General features: G+C 46.5%; 1 protein-coding gene across 2 annotated transcripts in view; it reads left to right on the top strand.

Moving 5' to 3' along the window:
- Positions 1–18,155, top strand: part of LOC129869467 (ras-related protein Rab-6B) — a 139,361-nt gene that overhangs the window by 104,629 nt on the left and 16,577 nt on the right. For both annotated transcript variants that reach the window (XM_055943919.1, XM_055943917.1), the window contains exon 7: positions 883–949. In XM_055943919.1, the coding sequence (XP_055799894.1) occupies positions 883–949 (67 nt within the window). The remainder of the gene's footprint in view (positions 1–882; positions 950–18,155) is intronic.

Below are 18,155 nucleotides of genomic sequence, written 5' to 3'. Positions count from 1 at the left end.
GACTGACTGAGTGTGTGACTGACTGACTGTGTGAGTGTGTTACTGACTGACTGTGTGAGTGTGTTACTGACTGACTGACTGACTGTGTTACTGACTGACTGACTGACTAACTGACTGTGTTACTGACTGACTGACTGACTGACTGACTGACTAACTGACTGTGTTACTGACTGACTGACTGACTGACTGACTGACTGTGTTACTGACTGACTGACTGACTGACTGACTGTGTTACTGACTGACTGACTGACTGACTGTGTTACTGTGTTACTGACTGACTGACTGACTGTGTGACTGTGTTACTGACTGACTGACTGACTGTGTTACTGACTGACAGTGTGACTGTGTTACTGACTGACTGACTGTGTGACTGACTGACTGACTGTGTGACTGACTGACTGACTGTGTGACTGACTGACTGTGTGAGTGCTTTATAATGTGTGAGTGCTTTATAATGTGAGAGTGCTTTATAATGTGTGAGTGCTTTATAATGTGTGAGTGCTTTATAATGTGTGAGTGCTTTATAATGTGTGAGTGCTTTATAATGTGTGAGCTGTATCCCTGGCCCAGTGCATAATGGAGCTTTCTTTCTCGGCGAGGGAGATGAGACTTTCTCTCATATGGACATAGCATGAGTCACAGTGGACTAACTCTCTCTCCCCTCTCTCTCTCTCTCTCCCCTCTGTCTCTATCTCGTCTCTCGTTCTCTCTCTTTCTCTCTCTCTCTCCTGTCTTTCTTTATCTCTCTCTCTTTCTCTCTCCCCCCTCCCTCTATCTCTTTGTATCTCTCTCTCTACGGCTCTCTCTCTTTTTCTCTCCCTCTATCTCTTTGTATCTATCTCCCTCCCCCTCTCTCTGTTTATTTTCTCTGTCTCTCTCCAGCTGTTTCGGCGTGTGGCAGCTGCCCTTCCTGGGATGGAGAGCATGCAGGAGACGAGCAAGGAGGGAAGTATCCTTTCACTGCACAGGCACTTAGCCTCAACTCAACTACAGGTAACATACATGTAATGGTTAGTGGTTGTGACAAGGCCTCAACTCAACTACAGGTAACATAAATGTAATGGTCAGTGGTTGTGACAAGGCCTCAACTTACCTACAGGTAACATAAATGTAATGGTTAGTGGTTGTGAAAATTAGTTAGGTACAGATACAGATAGTTAGTTACAGATACAGATGGTTAGTTACAGATACAGGTACAGTTACAGATAGTTAGTTACAGGTACAGTTACAGATAGTTAGTTACAGATACAGTTACACTTACAGATGCAGTGCCGTGAAAAAGTATTTGCACCCTTTCTAATTTTCTCTATTTTTGCATATTTTTTTACTTAATGTTAACAGATCTTCAACCAAAACCTGATATTAGATAAAGGGAACCTGAGTTTATTTGATTTAATTAACAAAGTTACGCAACACCCAATGCCCCTGTGTGAAAATGTATTTGCCCCCTTACACTCAATAACCTGGTTGTACCACCTTTAGCTGCAATGACTCCAACCGAACACTTCCTGTAGTTCTTGACCAGTCTCTCTCTCACGTCACTGTGGAGGAATTGTGTCCCACTTGAATGCAGCACTGCTTTAACTCAGCTTCATTTGTGGGTTTTCAAGTATGAACTGGTCGTTTCCAGTCCTGCCACAACATCTCAATTGGGTATTAGGTCTGGACTTTGACCCAGGGCCATTTCAAAACTTCCAATGTGTTGCTTTTTAACCATTTTCATGTAGACTTGATTATGTGTTTTGGATCATTGTCTTGCTGCATGACCCAGGTACGCTTCAGCTTCAGCTCACAGACGGATGGCCTGACATTCTCATGTAGGATTCTCTGATACAGAGCAGAATTCATTGGTTCCTTCTATTAAGGCAAGTCGTCCAGGTCCTGAGGCAGCAAAGCATCTCCAAACTATCCCACTACCACCACCATGCTTGACCATTGGGTTGAGGGTTCATACTGTTGATTGCAGTGTTTGGTTTTCACCAAACATAATAGGACCCATCTCATATACAAAGTTGACTTAAGTTTGACAAAAAGCACCTGGATGATCATCAAGACTCTTGGAAGAATGTTCTATGGACAGATAAGTCAAAAGTCTAACTTTTTGGACATTTAATTTCAGAGTCTAGCATGGTGAGGCCGTGTGCTGCAGACTGTTCGAGTGCTGTTTTGCCAATTAAATTATACAAATGTTGAACAGAGTGGGGCTCAAGCTGCATCCCTGTCTCACCCCCCGGCCCCCAGGGAAGAATTCTGTGACAATTTTGACCACACACTTATTGTTTGTGTACATTGATTTTGTAATATTTAGTCCCTCCCCCCCCTCCCAACACCGAGTCAAAAGCTTTTTTTGAAATCAACAAAGCTTGAGAAAACTTTGCTTTTGATTTGTTTGTTTTGGTGTAAAGAGTGAATACATGGTCTGTCATACGGTAATTTGGTAAGAAGCCAATTTGATATTTGCTCACGCCATTGTTTTCACTGAGGAAATGGTTGGAGTCTGCTGTTGATGATACTGCAGAGGATTTTCCTGAGGTTACTGTTGACACAGATTCCGCTGTAATTGTTGGTGTCAAATTTGTCTCCACTTTTGTGGATTGGGGTGATCAGTCCTTGGTTCCAAATATTGGGGAAGATGCCAGAGCTGAGGATAATGTTGAAGAGTTTGAGTATAGCAACTTGAAATTGTGGTCTGTAGATTTGATCATTTCACTAAGGATACCATCAACCCCACAGGCCATTTTGGGTTGGAAGGTTTGTATTTTGTCCTGAAGTTCATCCAATGTAATAGGATAATCCAGTGGGTTCTGGTAGCCTTTAATATAATAGGAGAATCCAGTGGGTTCTGGTAGTCTTTAATGTAATAGGAGAATCCAGTGGGTTCTGGTAGTCTTTAATGTAATAGGATAATCCAGGGGGTTCTGGTAGTCTCTAATGTAATAGGAGAATCCAGTGGGTTCTGGTAGTCTTTAATGTAATAGGAGAATAGCTGGTAGTTTAATAGATGATCATATTTATGTTTTTTCTCTTAGTTCTTTGTTAATACTGCTGAAAGGTTGGAGAAGTGGTTTACCCAGACATCTCCATTTTGGATAGGTAGCTCTTTGTGTTGCTGTTTGTTCAGTGTTCTCCCATTTGCCCCTGTGTTTGTGAATGGACAGGTTTCTCCATGTCTTTCTTAGGCTTTTGTACTCTTCCTCAAATCATTTCTCATTGCTGTTAATTTTCTTCGGTTTTCAGCTTGATTTGTTTTTATTTGATATGTTAGCTGATACACTGTTCAGGCTTTCTACTGCTAAGTTTACACCTTCACTATTTCAGGGAAACATTTTGTCCAGGAAGTCATTTCGGAGGGATTGGATTTGTTTTTGGACGATTGTTCTTTGGTAGGTTTCTACACTATCTTCCTTCCATCTATAGCATTTCTTAATATCATGCAGTTTATTGGGCTTTAATGCCCCCCTTCTCTTTCTTTCTCTCTCACCTTCTCTCTACCTCTCACCCACTCTCTACCTCTCTTTCTCTCTCTCTCTCTACCTCTCACCCACTCTCCTTCTCTCTCTCTCTCTCTACCCTTCACCCACTCTCTTTCTCTCTCTCTTTCACCCACTCTCTTTCTATCTCTCTCTCTCTCTCTCTCTTTCACCCACTCTCTTTCTTTCTCTCTCTGTCTCTCTCTCTCTCCTCCCCTCCTCCTCATCTCATCCGTTGATGCCAAGCTGCCAGTCGACCACAGAGCCGCAGGGTGTGTTTCACAGACAGTTTGGGATATTAAAGCTAGAGGTTGCTGTTTTTTTATACAGAAATAAATATCCAGCCCCCCCATAGACAAACAAACCTCTGCCTGACATGTTGTTTCCTTTGTGCTGAAGACAGGAATTCATCTATTTCTGTGAGTTCAACAGTTTGTAGTTTCTGTCATTGTCAATATAATAGATTATACACTGACTGTGCAAAACATTATGAACACCTGCTCTTCCCATGACATAGACTGACCAGGTGACCTTCGTTGAAAGCTCTGATCCCGTATCGATGTCACTTGTTAAATCCACTTCAATTAGTGTAGATGAAGGGGAGGAGACAGGTTAAAGAAGGATTTTTAAGCCTTGAGACAATTGAGACATGGATTGTGTACGTGTGCAATTCAGAGGGTGAATGGGCAAGACAAAAGATTTAACTGCCTTTGAACGGGGTATGTTAGTAGGTGCCAGGTTCACCGGTTGGTGTCAAGAACTGCAACACTGCTGGGTTTTTCACGCTCAACAGTTTCCTTTGTGTATCAAGAACGGTCCACCACCCAAAGAACTTCCAGTCAGCTTGACACAACTGTGGGAAGCATTGGAGTCAACATGGGCCAGCATCCCTGTGGAACGCTTTTGACACCTTGTAGAGTCCATGTCACGACGAATTGAGGCTGTTCTGCGGGCAAAAGGGGGGGTGCAACTGAATATTGGGAAAGTGTTCTTAATGTTTGGTATACTTGGAATACAGCGTGACTTTTTACTCAAAATAATCATTCACCGTATACTGTATGTCCAGTAAATTGCCACAATTCAAAGTGATCGAGTTTGATGTCAAAATTGCCCATCACACTACCTCCATCACACTACCTCCATCACACTACCTCCATCACACTACCTCCATCACACTACCTCCATCACACTACCTCCATCACACTACCTCCATCACACTACCTCCATCACATTACCTCCATCACACTCCCTCATCACACTCCCTCATCACACTCCCTCATCACACTCCCTCCATCACACTCCCTCCATCACACTCCCTCATCACACTCCCTCCATCACACTACCTCCATCACACTACCTCAATCACACTACCTCCATCACACTACCGTCATCACACTACCGTCATCACACTACCGCCATCACACTACCGCCATCACACTACCCCCATCACACTACCTCCATCACACTCCCTCATCACACTCCCTCATCACACTACCTCCATCACACTACCTCATCACACATCTCCATCACACTACCTCCATCACACTACCTCCATCACACTCCCTCCATCACACTACCTCCATCACACTACCTCCATCACACTACCTCCATCACACTACCGTCATCACACTACCGTCATCACACTACCGCCATCACACTACCGCCATCACACTACCCCCATCACACTTCCTCCATCACACTACCCCCATCACACTACCTCCATCACACTACCTCCATCACACTACCTCCATCACACTACCTCCATCACACTACCCCCATCACACTACCCCATCACATTACCTCCATCACATTACCTCCATCACACTACCTCCATCACACTACCTCCATCACACTACCTCCATCACACTACCTCCATCACACTACCTCCATCACACTACCTCCATCACACTACCTCCATCACACTACCTCCATCACATTACCCCCATCACACTACCTCCATCACACATCTCCATCACACATCTCCATCACACTACCTCCATCACACTACCTCCATCACACTACCTCCATCACACTACCCCCATCACACTACCTCCATCACACTACCTCCATCACATTACCCCCATCACACTACCTCCATCACACATCTCCATCACACATCTCCATCACACTACCCCCATCACACTACCCCCATCACACTACCCCATCACACTACCTCCATCACACTACCCCCATCACACTACCCCCATCACACTACCTCCATCACAATACCTCCATCACAATACCTCCATCACACTACCTCCATCACACTACCTCAATCACACTACCTCCATCACACTACCTCCATCACATTACCTCCATCACACTACCTCCATCACATTACCTCCATCACATTACCTCCATCACACTCATCACATCACACTACCCCCATCACATTACCTCCATCACACTACCTCCATCACACTACCTCCATCACACTCCCTCCATCACATTACCTCCATCACACTCCCTCCATCACACTACCTCCATCACACTCCCTCCATCACATTACCTCCATCACACTCCCTCCATCACACTACCTCCATCACACTCCCTCCATCACACTCCCTCCATCACATTACCTCCATCACACTCCCTCCATCACATTACCTCCATCACACTCCCTCCATCACACTACCTCCATCACACTCCCTCCATCACATTACCTCCATCACACTCCCTCCATCACACTACCTCCATCACACTCCCTCCATCACATTACCTCCATCACACTCCCTCCATCACATTACCTCCATCACACTACCACCATCACATTACCTCCATCACACACCATCATCCACCATCCCATCCATCATTAATATGACCTTATTTATATGACAGCATATTGAATGACTGTCATTCACCCAGTTCAATGTAACATACATAGGTTTAGGTTACTACATGATACTCAAATTATCCCAGTACCCGTCATGAGGTTGCTGCAGCCTAGGCTATGAATGAAAGTTTACAACATACTTGGTGCACAGGTTGACAGACAAATTGAAGTAATCAAGATGACAGATATTCACACATTCAATACCGCCTTGCACGCTCTTGCCTGCATCTACCTGATCTAAGGTGTAATCATTAGAGTTTCTATTGGACAAATTCAGATATGTTAATCCCCACGTCGTTCCGTTTGCTTCCGTTTAAGAAATGTTTTTCAACATAATCGGCGGAATGAATACACCCCTGATCACACGGTTCACTTTCATAGCAGCTACATACAAACAGCATGATCACCCTGATCCACTCACCTTTTCTCTTCGCTTGTGGACTTCAGCGTACAACACATCAGCTGTCTGTGACCAAAAACCTTTCCAAGCCAAACCTTCATATCATAACTGCTACACACAGCCTACATCGTTGTCACCATATTAACGTCACAGTCCACATAGCATCTAGAGGTAACGTGTTAGTAAACCTGCTACGATCATGCAGTACAGTGTACAGTCAGCAAGGAGTTTAACAGTTACACCAGTAGGCCACGTGGCAATAAATTCATCAAGCCAAATACCTTGACTTGGAGAGTTCTGGTGTTGGATAGCCATAGCCAGCAAGCTAACATAGCATCCCTCTCTGTTTGTGTAGGCTAAACTAACTAGCTACATTCACAAGATAAGTAAGTGGAAAAAATACTATGAACAAAATCTCTTTCTATCTCTCACTTTTCGTTTATTTTTTTAAGGAATTAATTTGTTCAAAACTGTTCAACTATTGTCTTTCTCTCTCTTTGAGTCAACTACTCACCATATTTTATGCACTGCAGTGCTAGCTAGCTGTAGCTTATGCTTTCAGTACTTGATAAATTCTCTGATCCTTTGATTGGGTGAACAACATGTCAGGTTAATGGAGGACGTCATCAGGAAGTTGTCATAAGTTGACACATACTGTGTCAGTCTATGGGAGGGGGTGAGAACCACAAGCCGCCTCCTATATTTTGTATTGAAGTCTATGTACCCAGAGGAGGACGGAAGCTAGCTGTCCTCCGGCTACACTATGGTGCTACCCTACAGAGTGCTGTTGAGGCTACTGGAAACAGAGTAGGACGAGAACAGAGCGGAACAGAGTAGGACGAGAACAGAGCGGAACAGAGTAGGACGAGAACAGGACAGAGCGGAACAGAACAAGACGAGAATAGAGCAGGAAGATAACAGAGTAGGATGAGAACAGAGCGGAACAGAGTAGGACGAGAACAGGACAGAGCGGAACAGAACAGGACGAGAATAGAGCAGGAAGATAACAGAGTAGGATGAGAACAGAGCGGAACAGAGTAGGATGAGAACAGAGCAGGACGAGAACAGAGCAGAGCAGGAAGAGAACAGAGCAGGAAGAGAGCAGAGCAGAGCAGGAAGAGAACAGAGCAGAGCAGGAAGAGAACAGAGCAGAGCAGGAAGAGAACAGAGCAGAGCAGGAAGAGAACAGAGCAGAGCAGGAAGAGAACAGAGCAGAGCAGGAAGAGAACAGAGCAGAGCAGGAAGAGAACAGAGCAGAGCAGGGAGAGAACAGAGCAGAGCAGGGAGAGAACAGAGCAGAGCAGGAAGAGAACAGAACAGAGCAGGAAGAGAACAGAGCAGAGCAGGAAGAGAACAGAGCAGAGCAGGAAGAGAACAGAGCAGAGCAGGAAGAGAACAGAGCAGGAAGAGAACAGAGCAGAGCAGGAAGAGAACCGAACCGAGCACGAAGAGAACAGAGCAGGAAGAGAACAGAGTAGGAGGATACACACATTAAAATGAAATACTTTTTTCATAAATCACCTGCTGTTACCATAGAGATGCAGCCTACAATGCTCATACAGAATGCGGGGTTGTGAAGAGTGACTGGAACCACAGAGTTTCTAAACCCAGAGGCACAACATGGCTAGACTTCTGGGAACGCTTGTGAAGCAGACCAAGCAGACCAGGCTGGAGTTTGAGAGGTCAATGAGATAAATCAAAGGAGTAATTTTGAGAGAGAGAGAGGGGGGGGGAGCGAGAGAGAGAGGTAGGGGGGAGAGAGAGAGGAATAGTAACATGCTATTTAGTTGGTCTGTATTATCAGGTACGTTTCCCAAACTCGGTCCTCAGGACCCCAAGGGGTGACCCTTTTAGTTTTTGCCCCTGACACTACACAGCTGATTCAGGTAATTAACTCATCATCAAGCTCTGATCATTTGAAGAAGTTGTGTTGTGTTAGGGGGCAAAAACCAAAACGTGCACCACTTGGGGTCCCGAGGACTGAGTTTGGGAAAAGCTGCAGGTCAACTAGAGTGTCAGATTAGAGAGAGGTATAGTAACACCCCGGGCTATCCAGTCGGTATGTCTTGTATTCTATAAGGAGAAACAAAACAAAGGCAGCTGGCTAAAACCTATATCCTCTATGACAGGTCGGCAGATAAAACCTATATCCTCTATGACAGGTCGGCAGATAAAACCTATTTCCACTATGACAGTTCGGCAGATAAAACCTATTTCCACTATGACAGGTCGGCAGATAAAACCTATGTCCTCTATGACAGGTCAACAGATAAAACCTATTTCCACTATGTCAGGTCAGCAGATAAAACCTATTTCCACTATGACAGGTCGGCAGATAAAGCCTATTTCCACTATGACAGGTCATCAGATAAAGCCTATTTCCACTATGACAGGTCATCAGATAAAACCTATTTCCACTATGACAGGTCATCAGATAAAACCTATATCCACTATGACAGGTCATCAGATAAAGCCTATTTCCACTATGACAGGTCATCAGATAAAACCTATTTCCACTATGACAGGTCGGCAGATAAAACCTATATCCACTATGACAGGTCGGCAGATAAAACCTATTTCCACTATGACAGGTCATCAGATAAAACCTATTTCCACTATGACAGGTCGGCAGATAAAACCTATTTCCACTATGACAGGTCGGCAGATAAAACCTATTTCCACTATGACAGGTCGGCAGATAAAACCTATTTCCACTATGACAGGTCGGCAGATAAAACCTATTTCCACTATGACAGGTCATCAGATAAAACCTATTTCCTCTATGACAGGTGTCACGTTCCTGACCTGTTTTCTGTTTGGTATGTGTTTAATTGGTCAGGGCGTGAGTTTTGGGTGGGTAGTCTATGTTATGTGTTTCTATGTTGGGTTAATGGGTTGCCTGGTATGGCTCTCAATTAGAGGCAGGTGTTTGGCGTTTCCTCTAATTGAGAGTCATATTAAGGTAGGTTGTTTCACATTGTTTGTTGTGGGTGGTTGTCTTCCCTGTCTGTGTATGTTGCGCCACACGGGACTGTTTCGGTATGTTAAATCCCTGACCTGTTCAGTCATCACCACAGATAAATCCCTGACCTGTTCAGTCATCACCACAGATAAATCCCTGACCTGTTCAGTCATCACCACAGATAATAAATCCCTGACCTGTTCAGTCATCACCACAGATAATATATCCCTGACCTGTTCAGTCATCACCACAGATAAATCTCTGACCTGTTCAGTCATCACCACAGATATATCCCTGACCTGTTCAGTCATCACCACAGATATATCCCTGACCTGTTCAGTCATCACCACAGATAATAAATCCCTGACCTGTTCAGTCATCACCACAGATAATAAATCTCTGACCTGTTCAGTCATCACCACAGATAATATATCCCTGACCTGTTCAGTCATCACCACAGTAGCTGTGTGACCCATAGAAATATAATCTCTAGAAAGGGGTGGGAACTTCCTGTTACATGGGTGCGCTCGTTATGTCTTCTCGTCCACCCAGGATGCCGTCATTGATGTGAATGGGAAGGCCAGTGGTATGGGTTATATTTCTATGGTGTGGCCTCCGAAGCAGTAGTCGAGTCAATAATCAAACAATCCTTTATTAGTTAGATCAACAAAATTGTCAAATATAGAACCGTGTTGTTAGTACAGTAATAACTATGTACTGACACAGGGATTATAAGAGAAACGTATTGTGTTACCAGATCATTTGTTTCTCTGCTGCAGTGGTGTAACGTACATAAGTATCTGTACTTTACTATTTATTAATTTTGACCACTTTTACTCCTCTACATTCCTTAAGAATATAATGTACTTTTTACTCCTTACGTTTTCCCTGACACCCAAAAGTACTCGTTACGTTTTGAATGTTTAGCAGAACAAGAAAATGATCCAATTCACGCACTTATCAAGAAAAGTTCCCAGGTCGTCCCTACTGCCTCTGATCTGGAGGACTCACTAAACAGAGAACATCCCTGGTCATCCCTACTGCCTCTGATCTGGAGGACTCACTAAACAGAGAACATCCCTGGTCATCCCTACTGCCTCTGATCTGGAGGACTCACTAAACAGAGAACATCCCTGGTCATCCCTACTGCCTCTGATCTGGAGGACTCACTAAACAGAGAACATCCCTGGTCATCCCTACTGCCTCTGATCTGGAGGACTCCCTAAACAGAGAACATCCCTGGTCATCCCTACTGCCTCTGATCTGGAGGACTCACTAAACAGAGAACATCCCTGGTCATCCCTACTGCCTCTGATCTGGAGGACTCACTAAACAGAGAACATCCCTGGTCATCCCTAATGCCTCTGATCTGGCAGACTAAGTAAACAGAGAACATCCCTGGTCATCCCTACTGCCTCTGATCTGGAGGACTCACTAAACAGAGAACATCCCTGGTCATCCCTACAGCCTCTGATCTGGAGGACTCACTAAACAGAGAACATCCCTGGTCATCCCTACAGCCTCTGATCTGGAGGACTCACTAAACAGAGAACATCCCTGGTCATCCCTACAGCCTCTGATCTGGAGGACTCACTAAACAGAGAACATCCCTGGTCATCCCTACTGCCTCTGATCTGGAGGACTCACTAAACAGAGAACATCCCTGGTCATCCCTACTGCCTCTGATCTGGCAGACTCACTAAACAGAGAACATCCCTGGTCATCCCTACTGCCTCTGATCTGGCAGACTCACTAAGCAGAGAACATCCCTGGTCATCCCTACTGCCTCTGATCTGGCAGACTCACTAAACAGAGAACATCCCTGGTCATCCCTACAGCCTCTGATCTGGAGGACTCACTAAACAGAGAACATCCCTGGTCATCCCTACTGCCTCTGATCTGGAGGACTCACTAAACAGAGAACATCCCTGGTCATCCCTACTGCCTCTGATCTGGAGGACTCACTAAACAGAGAACATCCCTGGTCATCCCTACTGCCTCTGATCTGGCAGACTCACTAAACAGAGAACATCCCTGGTCATCCCTACTGCCTCTGATCTGGCAGACTCACTAAACAGAGAACATCCCTGGTCATCCCTACAGCCTCTGATCTGGAGGACTCACTAAACAGAGAACATCCCTGGTCATCCCTACTGCCTCTGATCTGGAGGACTCACTAAACAGAGAACATCCCTGGTCATCCCTACTGCCTCTGATCTGGCAGACTCACTAAACAGAGAACATCCCTGGTCATCCCTACTGCCTCTGATCTGGCAGACTCACTAAGCAGAGAACATCCCTGGTCATCCCTACTGCCTCTGATCTGGCAGACTCACTAAACAGAGAACATCCCTGGTCATCCCTACTGCCTCTGATCTGGAGGACTCACTAAACAGAGAACATCCCTGGTCATCCCTACTGCCTCTGATCTGGAGGACTCACTAAACAGAGAACATCCCTGGTCATCCCTACTGCCTCTGATCTGGAGGACTCACTAAACAGAGAACATCCCAGGTCATCCCTACTGCCTCTGATCTGGCAGACTCACTAAACAGAGAACATCCCTGGTCATCCCTACTGCCTCTGATCTGGCAGACTCACTAAACAGAGAACATCCCTGGTCATCCCGTACTGCCTCTGATCTGGCAGACTCACTAAACAGAGAACATCCCTGGTCATCCCTTCTGCCTCTGATCTGGCAGACTCACTAAACAGAGAACATCCCTGGTCATCCCTACTGCCTCTGATCTGGAGGACTCACTAAACAGAGAACATCCCTGGTCATCTACTGCCTCTGATCTGGCAGACTCACTAAACAGAGAACATCCCTGGTCATCCCTACTGCCTCTGATCTGGCAGACTCACTAAACAGAGAACATCCCTACTGCCTCTGATCTGGAGGACTCACTAAACAGAGAACATCCCTGGTCATCTACTGCCTCTGATCTGGCAGACTCACTAAACAGAGAACATCCCTGGTCATCTCTACTGCCTCTGATCTGGCAGACTCACTAAATAGAGAACATCCCTGGTCATCCCTACTGCCTCTGATCTGGCGGACTCACTAAACAGAGAACATCCCTGGTCATCCCTACTGCCTCTGATCTGGCAGACTCACTAAACAGAGAACATCCCTGGTCATCCCTACTGCCTCTGATCTGGCGGACTCACTAAACAGAGAACATCCCTGGTCATCCCTACTGCCTCTGATCTGGCAGACTCACTAAACAGAGAACATCCCTGGTCATCCCTACTGCCTCTGATCTGGCGGACTCACTAAACAGAGAACATCCCTGGTCATCCCTACTGCCTCTGATCTGGCAGACTCACTAAACAGAGAACATCCCTGGTCATCCCTACTGCCTCTGATCTGGCGGACTCACTAAACAGAGAACATCCCTGGTCATCCCTACTGCCTCTGATCTGGCAGACTCACTAAACAGAGAACATCCCTGGTCATCCCTACTGCCTCTGATCTGGCAGACTCACTAAACAGAGAACATCCCTACTGCCTCTGATCTGGAGGACTCACTAAACAGAGAACATCCCTGGTCATCTACTGCCTCTGATCTGGCAGACTCACTAAACAGAGAACATCCCTGGTCATCTCTACTGCCTCTGATCTGGCAGACTCACTAAATAGAGAACATCCCTGGTCATCCCTACTGCCTCTGATCTGGCGGACTCACTAAACAGAGAACATCCCTGGTCATCCCTACTGCCTCTGATCTGGCAGACTCACTAAACAGAGAACATCCCTGGTCATCCCTACTGCCTCTGATCTGGCGGACTCACTAAACAGAGAACATCCCTGGTCATCCCTACTGCCTCTGATCTGGCAGACTCACTAAACAGAGAACATCCCTGGTCATCCCTACTGCCTCTGATCTGGCGGACTCACTAAACAGAGAACATCCCTGGTCATCCCTACTGCCTCTGATCTGGCAGACTCACTAAACAGAGAACATCCCTGGTCATCCCTACTGCCTCTGATCTGGCGGACTCACTAAACAGAGAACATCCCTGGTCATCCCTACTGCCTCTGATCTGGCAGACTCACTAAAAACAAACGCTTCGTTTGAAAATGAGGTCTGAGTGCCCCTGGCTATCCGTAAATTAAAATAACATGAAAATCGTGCCGTCTGGTTTGCTTAATATAAGGAATATTAAATGATTTATACTTTTATTTTTACTTTTGATACTTAAGTATATTTCAAACCAAATACTTTTAGACTTTTACTCAAGTAGTATTTTACTGGGTGACTAACTTTTACCTGAGTGATTTTCTATTAAGGTATCTTTACTTTTACTCAAGTATGACAATTGGTTACTTTTCCCACCACTTCTCTGCTGCAATAGTCTAATTTCCTCTGTTGTTCCACCCAGCCCAGGTTAGGTTCAGCTTATTAGGAGGAGAGGGGAATGAGGAGGAGAGGAGAGGGGAATGAGGAGGAGAGGGGAATGAGGATGAGAGGAGAGGGGAATGAGGAGAGGAGAGGGGAATGAGGAGGAGAGGAGAGGGTGAATGAGGAGGCGAGGAGAGGAGAGGGGAATGAGGTGGAGAGGAGAGGAGAGGGGAATGAGGTGGAGAGGAGAGGGGAATGAGGTGGAGAGGAGAGGGGAATGAGGAGGAGAGGAGAATGAGGAGGAGAGGAGAATGAGGAGGAGAGGAGAGGGGAATGAGGTGGAGAGGAGAGGGGAATGAGGAGGAGAGGAGAGGGGAATGAGGAGGAGAGGAGAGGGGAATGAGGAGGAGAGGGGAATGAGGAGGAGAGCTCCTCTGTCTACTGACGTTCTGTCTGCCTCCCAAATGAGTCCAAAATGGCACCCTATTCCCTATATAGTGCACTTCTTTTGACCAGGACCTATGTATATAGTGCACTATATAGGGAATAGGTTGCCATTTGAGACTCACCCTCTGCTTAATGGAGCAGAGCCAGTGTTGTTACAGGTCTCCCTGGACAGTATCGATCTCTCTAGTGGGGCTGAGGCAACATCCAAGACACTCTCGTCTTTCCACGCCTACCTGCTAGCCATGACGAGGGGGAGGGGAGTAGGGGGCACAGGGCAGGAGGAAGCCTGGCAGAGGAACAAGTGATTAAACATTTTAATATTCAGTCTATCTCCTCTATCGAGGTGTATTACATAGCCGACACACCCAGCTGTTTCTTTAAGAAGCCACCAGGGGGTTGGTAGTTTTAAAACACAAGTTGTAAAGGAGACCAATCAGGACATGTTGTAATGTGTCCATTATTTTCTCTCAATGATTCCATTGTTGTTTCTGCCTTCTGTTAGTGTTAGGATCAACACTTTTACCCAATAGCACAGTTTGAGGTGGAGAGGACTGGCCACCCCCTCATAGCCTGGTTCCTCTCTAGGTTTCTTCCTAGGTTCTGGCCTTTCTAGGGAGTTTTTCCTATCCACCGTGCTTCTACATCTGCATTGCTTGCCGTTTGGTGGTTTCAGGCTGGGTTTCTGTACAGCACTTTGAGATATCAGCTGATGTAAGAAGGGCTTTATAAATACACTTGATTTGATTTGAGAGGAGAATGGGTGGCTGATATTTTAGACAATATTTATCGCAGACCAGATCTTGAAATTGCCTGATTTGGGTGTGTTGGGGATGGATGTGTGTGTTGGGGAGGGGGGTGTTGGGGATGGGGGGGGGGGTGTTGGGGGTGGGGGTGGGGGGTTGGGGGGGGGGGGGGGGTGTTGTGGATGGGGGGGGGTGTTGTGGATGGGGGGGGGGTGTTGGGGATGGGTGGGGGGGGTGTTGGGCATGGGGGGGGGGTGTTGGGGGAGGGTGGGCGGTGTGTTGGGGATGGGTGGGGGGGGTGTTGGGGATGGGGGGTGTGTTGGGGTTGGGGGAGTGTTGGGGATGGGGGGGTGTTGGGGTTGGGGGGGTGGGGTGTTGGGGATGGGGATGGGGGGGTGTGTTGGGGTTGGGGGAGTGTTGGGGTTGGGGGGGGGGGTGTTGTGGATGGGTGGGGGGGTGTTGGGGATGGGGGGGGGGGTGTTGGGGATGGATGGGGGGGGTGTTGGGAATGGGTGGGGGGTGTTGGGGATGGGGGGGTGTGATCTACTATTGCTGTCAAGGCCTGAGGCACAAACCTCCTCTCTGAATTTCTGTGGAGCAGTCTGTTCCCTGGCTTTAGGCCCTGGCCTGCATCTCATCTCCTCTGCAGCAGAGAGGAGAGACAATGAGGATGGGCTCCATGCAACGCAGGACTCTGACAGAAAAATGGCCGTCCATGTTATTAGGAATCAGGAAAACAGCCTGGCATCTATCCTGGCACCTCTGTGTCCTGGGATGTGTCCCAAAAAGGCCCCTGATTCCCTATATAGTGCACTACTTTAGACCAGGACCTATTCCCTATATAGTGCACTACTTTACTACAGAGCCCTTACCTCTAGTCTAAAGTAGGGCACTATATAGGGAATATGGTGGCATTAAGGAAACAACCCTGGTTAGCTTTCATTTGACCTGTTTATAAATGAACCAAATCCAATGTTATTTGGTGTAGACCTTACAGTGAAATGCTTACTTACAAACTCTTAACCAATAATGCAGATTTCTGAAGAAAAAAAAACCTGATAAAGTAAGAAATAAAAGTAACAAGTAATTAAAGAGCAGCAGTAAAATAACAATAACGAGACTATATACAGGGGGTACCGGTACAGAGTCAATGTGGAGGTTATATACAGGGGGTACCGGTACAGAGTCAATGTGGAGGCTATATACAGGGTGTACCGGTACAGAGTCAAGGTGGAGGCTATATACAGGGTGTTACGGTACAGAGTCAATGTGGAGGCTATATACAGGGGGTACCGGTACAGAGTCAATGTGGAGGCTATATACAGGGGGTACTGGTACAGAGTCAATGTGGAGGTTATATACAGGGTGTTACGGTACAGAGTCAATGTAGAGGCTATATACAGGGGGTACTGGTACAGAGTCAATGTGGAGGTTATATACAGGGTGTTACGGTACAGAGTCAATGTAGAGGCTATATACAGGGGGTACTGGTACAGAGTCAATGTGGAGGTTATATACAGGGTGTTACGGTACAGGGTCAATGTAGAGGCTATATACAGGGGGTACCGGTACAGAGTCAATGTAGAGGCTATATACAGGGAGTACCGGTACAGAGTCAATGTGGAGGCTATATACAGGGGGTACCGTTACAGAGTCAATGTGGAGGTTATATACAGGGGGTACCGGTACAGAGTCAATGTGGAGGCTATATACAGGGGTTACCGGTACAGAGTCAATGTGGAGGCTATATACAGGGGGTACCGGTACAGAGTCAATGTGGAGGCTATATACAGGGGTTACCGGTACAGAGTCAATGTGGAGGCTATATACAGGGTGTTACGGTACAGAGTCAGTGTGGAGGCTATATACAGGGGGTACCGGTCCAGAGTCAGTGTGGAGGCTATATACAGGGGGTTACGGTACAGAGTCAATGTGGAGGCTATATACAGGGTGTTACGGTACAGAGTCAATGTGGAGGCTATATACAGGGGGTACCGGTACAGAATCAATGTGGAGGCTATATACAGGGGGTACCGGTACAGAGTCAATGTGGAGGCTATATACAGGGGGTAGCGGTACAGAGTCAATGTGGAGGCTCTATACAGGGGGTACCGGTACAGAGTCAATGTGGGGGCTATATACAGGGGTACCGGTACAGAGTCAATGTGGAGGCTATATACAGGGGGTACAGGAACAGAGTCAATGTGGAGGCTATATACAGGGTGTACCGGTACAGAGTCAATGTGGAGGCTATATACAGGGGATACAGATACATAGACAATGTGGAGGCTATATACAGGGGGTACCGGTACAGAGACAATGTGGAGGCTATATACAGGGGGTACCGGTACAGAGTCAATGTGGAGGCTATATACAGGGGGTACCGGTACAGAGTCAATGTGGAGGCTATATACAGGGGGTACCGGTACAGAGTCAATGTGGAGGCTATATACAGGGGGTACCGGTACAGAGTCAATGTGGAGGCTATATACAGGGGGTACAGGAACAGAGTCAATGTGGAGGCTATATACAGGGGTACCGGTACAGAGTCAATGTGGAGGCTATATACAGGGTGTTACGGTACAGAGTCAATGTGGAGGCTATATACAGGGGGTACCGGTACAGAGACAATGTGGAGGCTATATACAGGGTGTTACGGTACAGAGTCAATGTGGAGGCTATATACAGGGTGTTACGGTACAGAGTCAATGTGGAGGCTATATACAGGGTGTTACGGTACAGAGTCAATGTGGAGGCTATATACAGGGTGTTACGGTACAGAGTCAATGTGGAGGCTATATACAGGAGGTACCGGTACAGAGTCAATGTGGAGGCTATATACAGGGGGTACCGGTACAGAGTCAATGTGGAGGCTATATACAGGGTGTACCGGTACAGAGTCAATATGGAGGCTATATACAGGGGGTACCGGTACAGAGTCAATGTAGAGGCTA

The sequence above is a fragment of the Salvelinus fontinalis genome, chromosome 14 (assembly GCF_029448725.1).
Source record: "Salvelinus fontinalis isolate EN_2023a chromosome 14, ASM2944872v1, whole genome shotgun sequence".
Classification (NCBI taxonomy): Eukaryota; Metazoa; Chordata; class Actinopteri; order Salmoniformes; family Salmonidae; genus Salvelinus; species Salvelinus fontinalis.
Note: the sequence above shows the minus strand (reverse complement) of the source record. Positions and strands in the feature narration are given on the sequence as shown.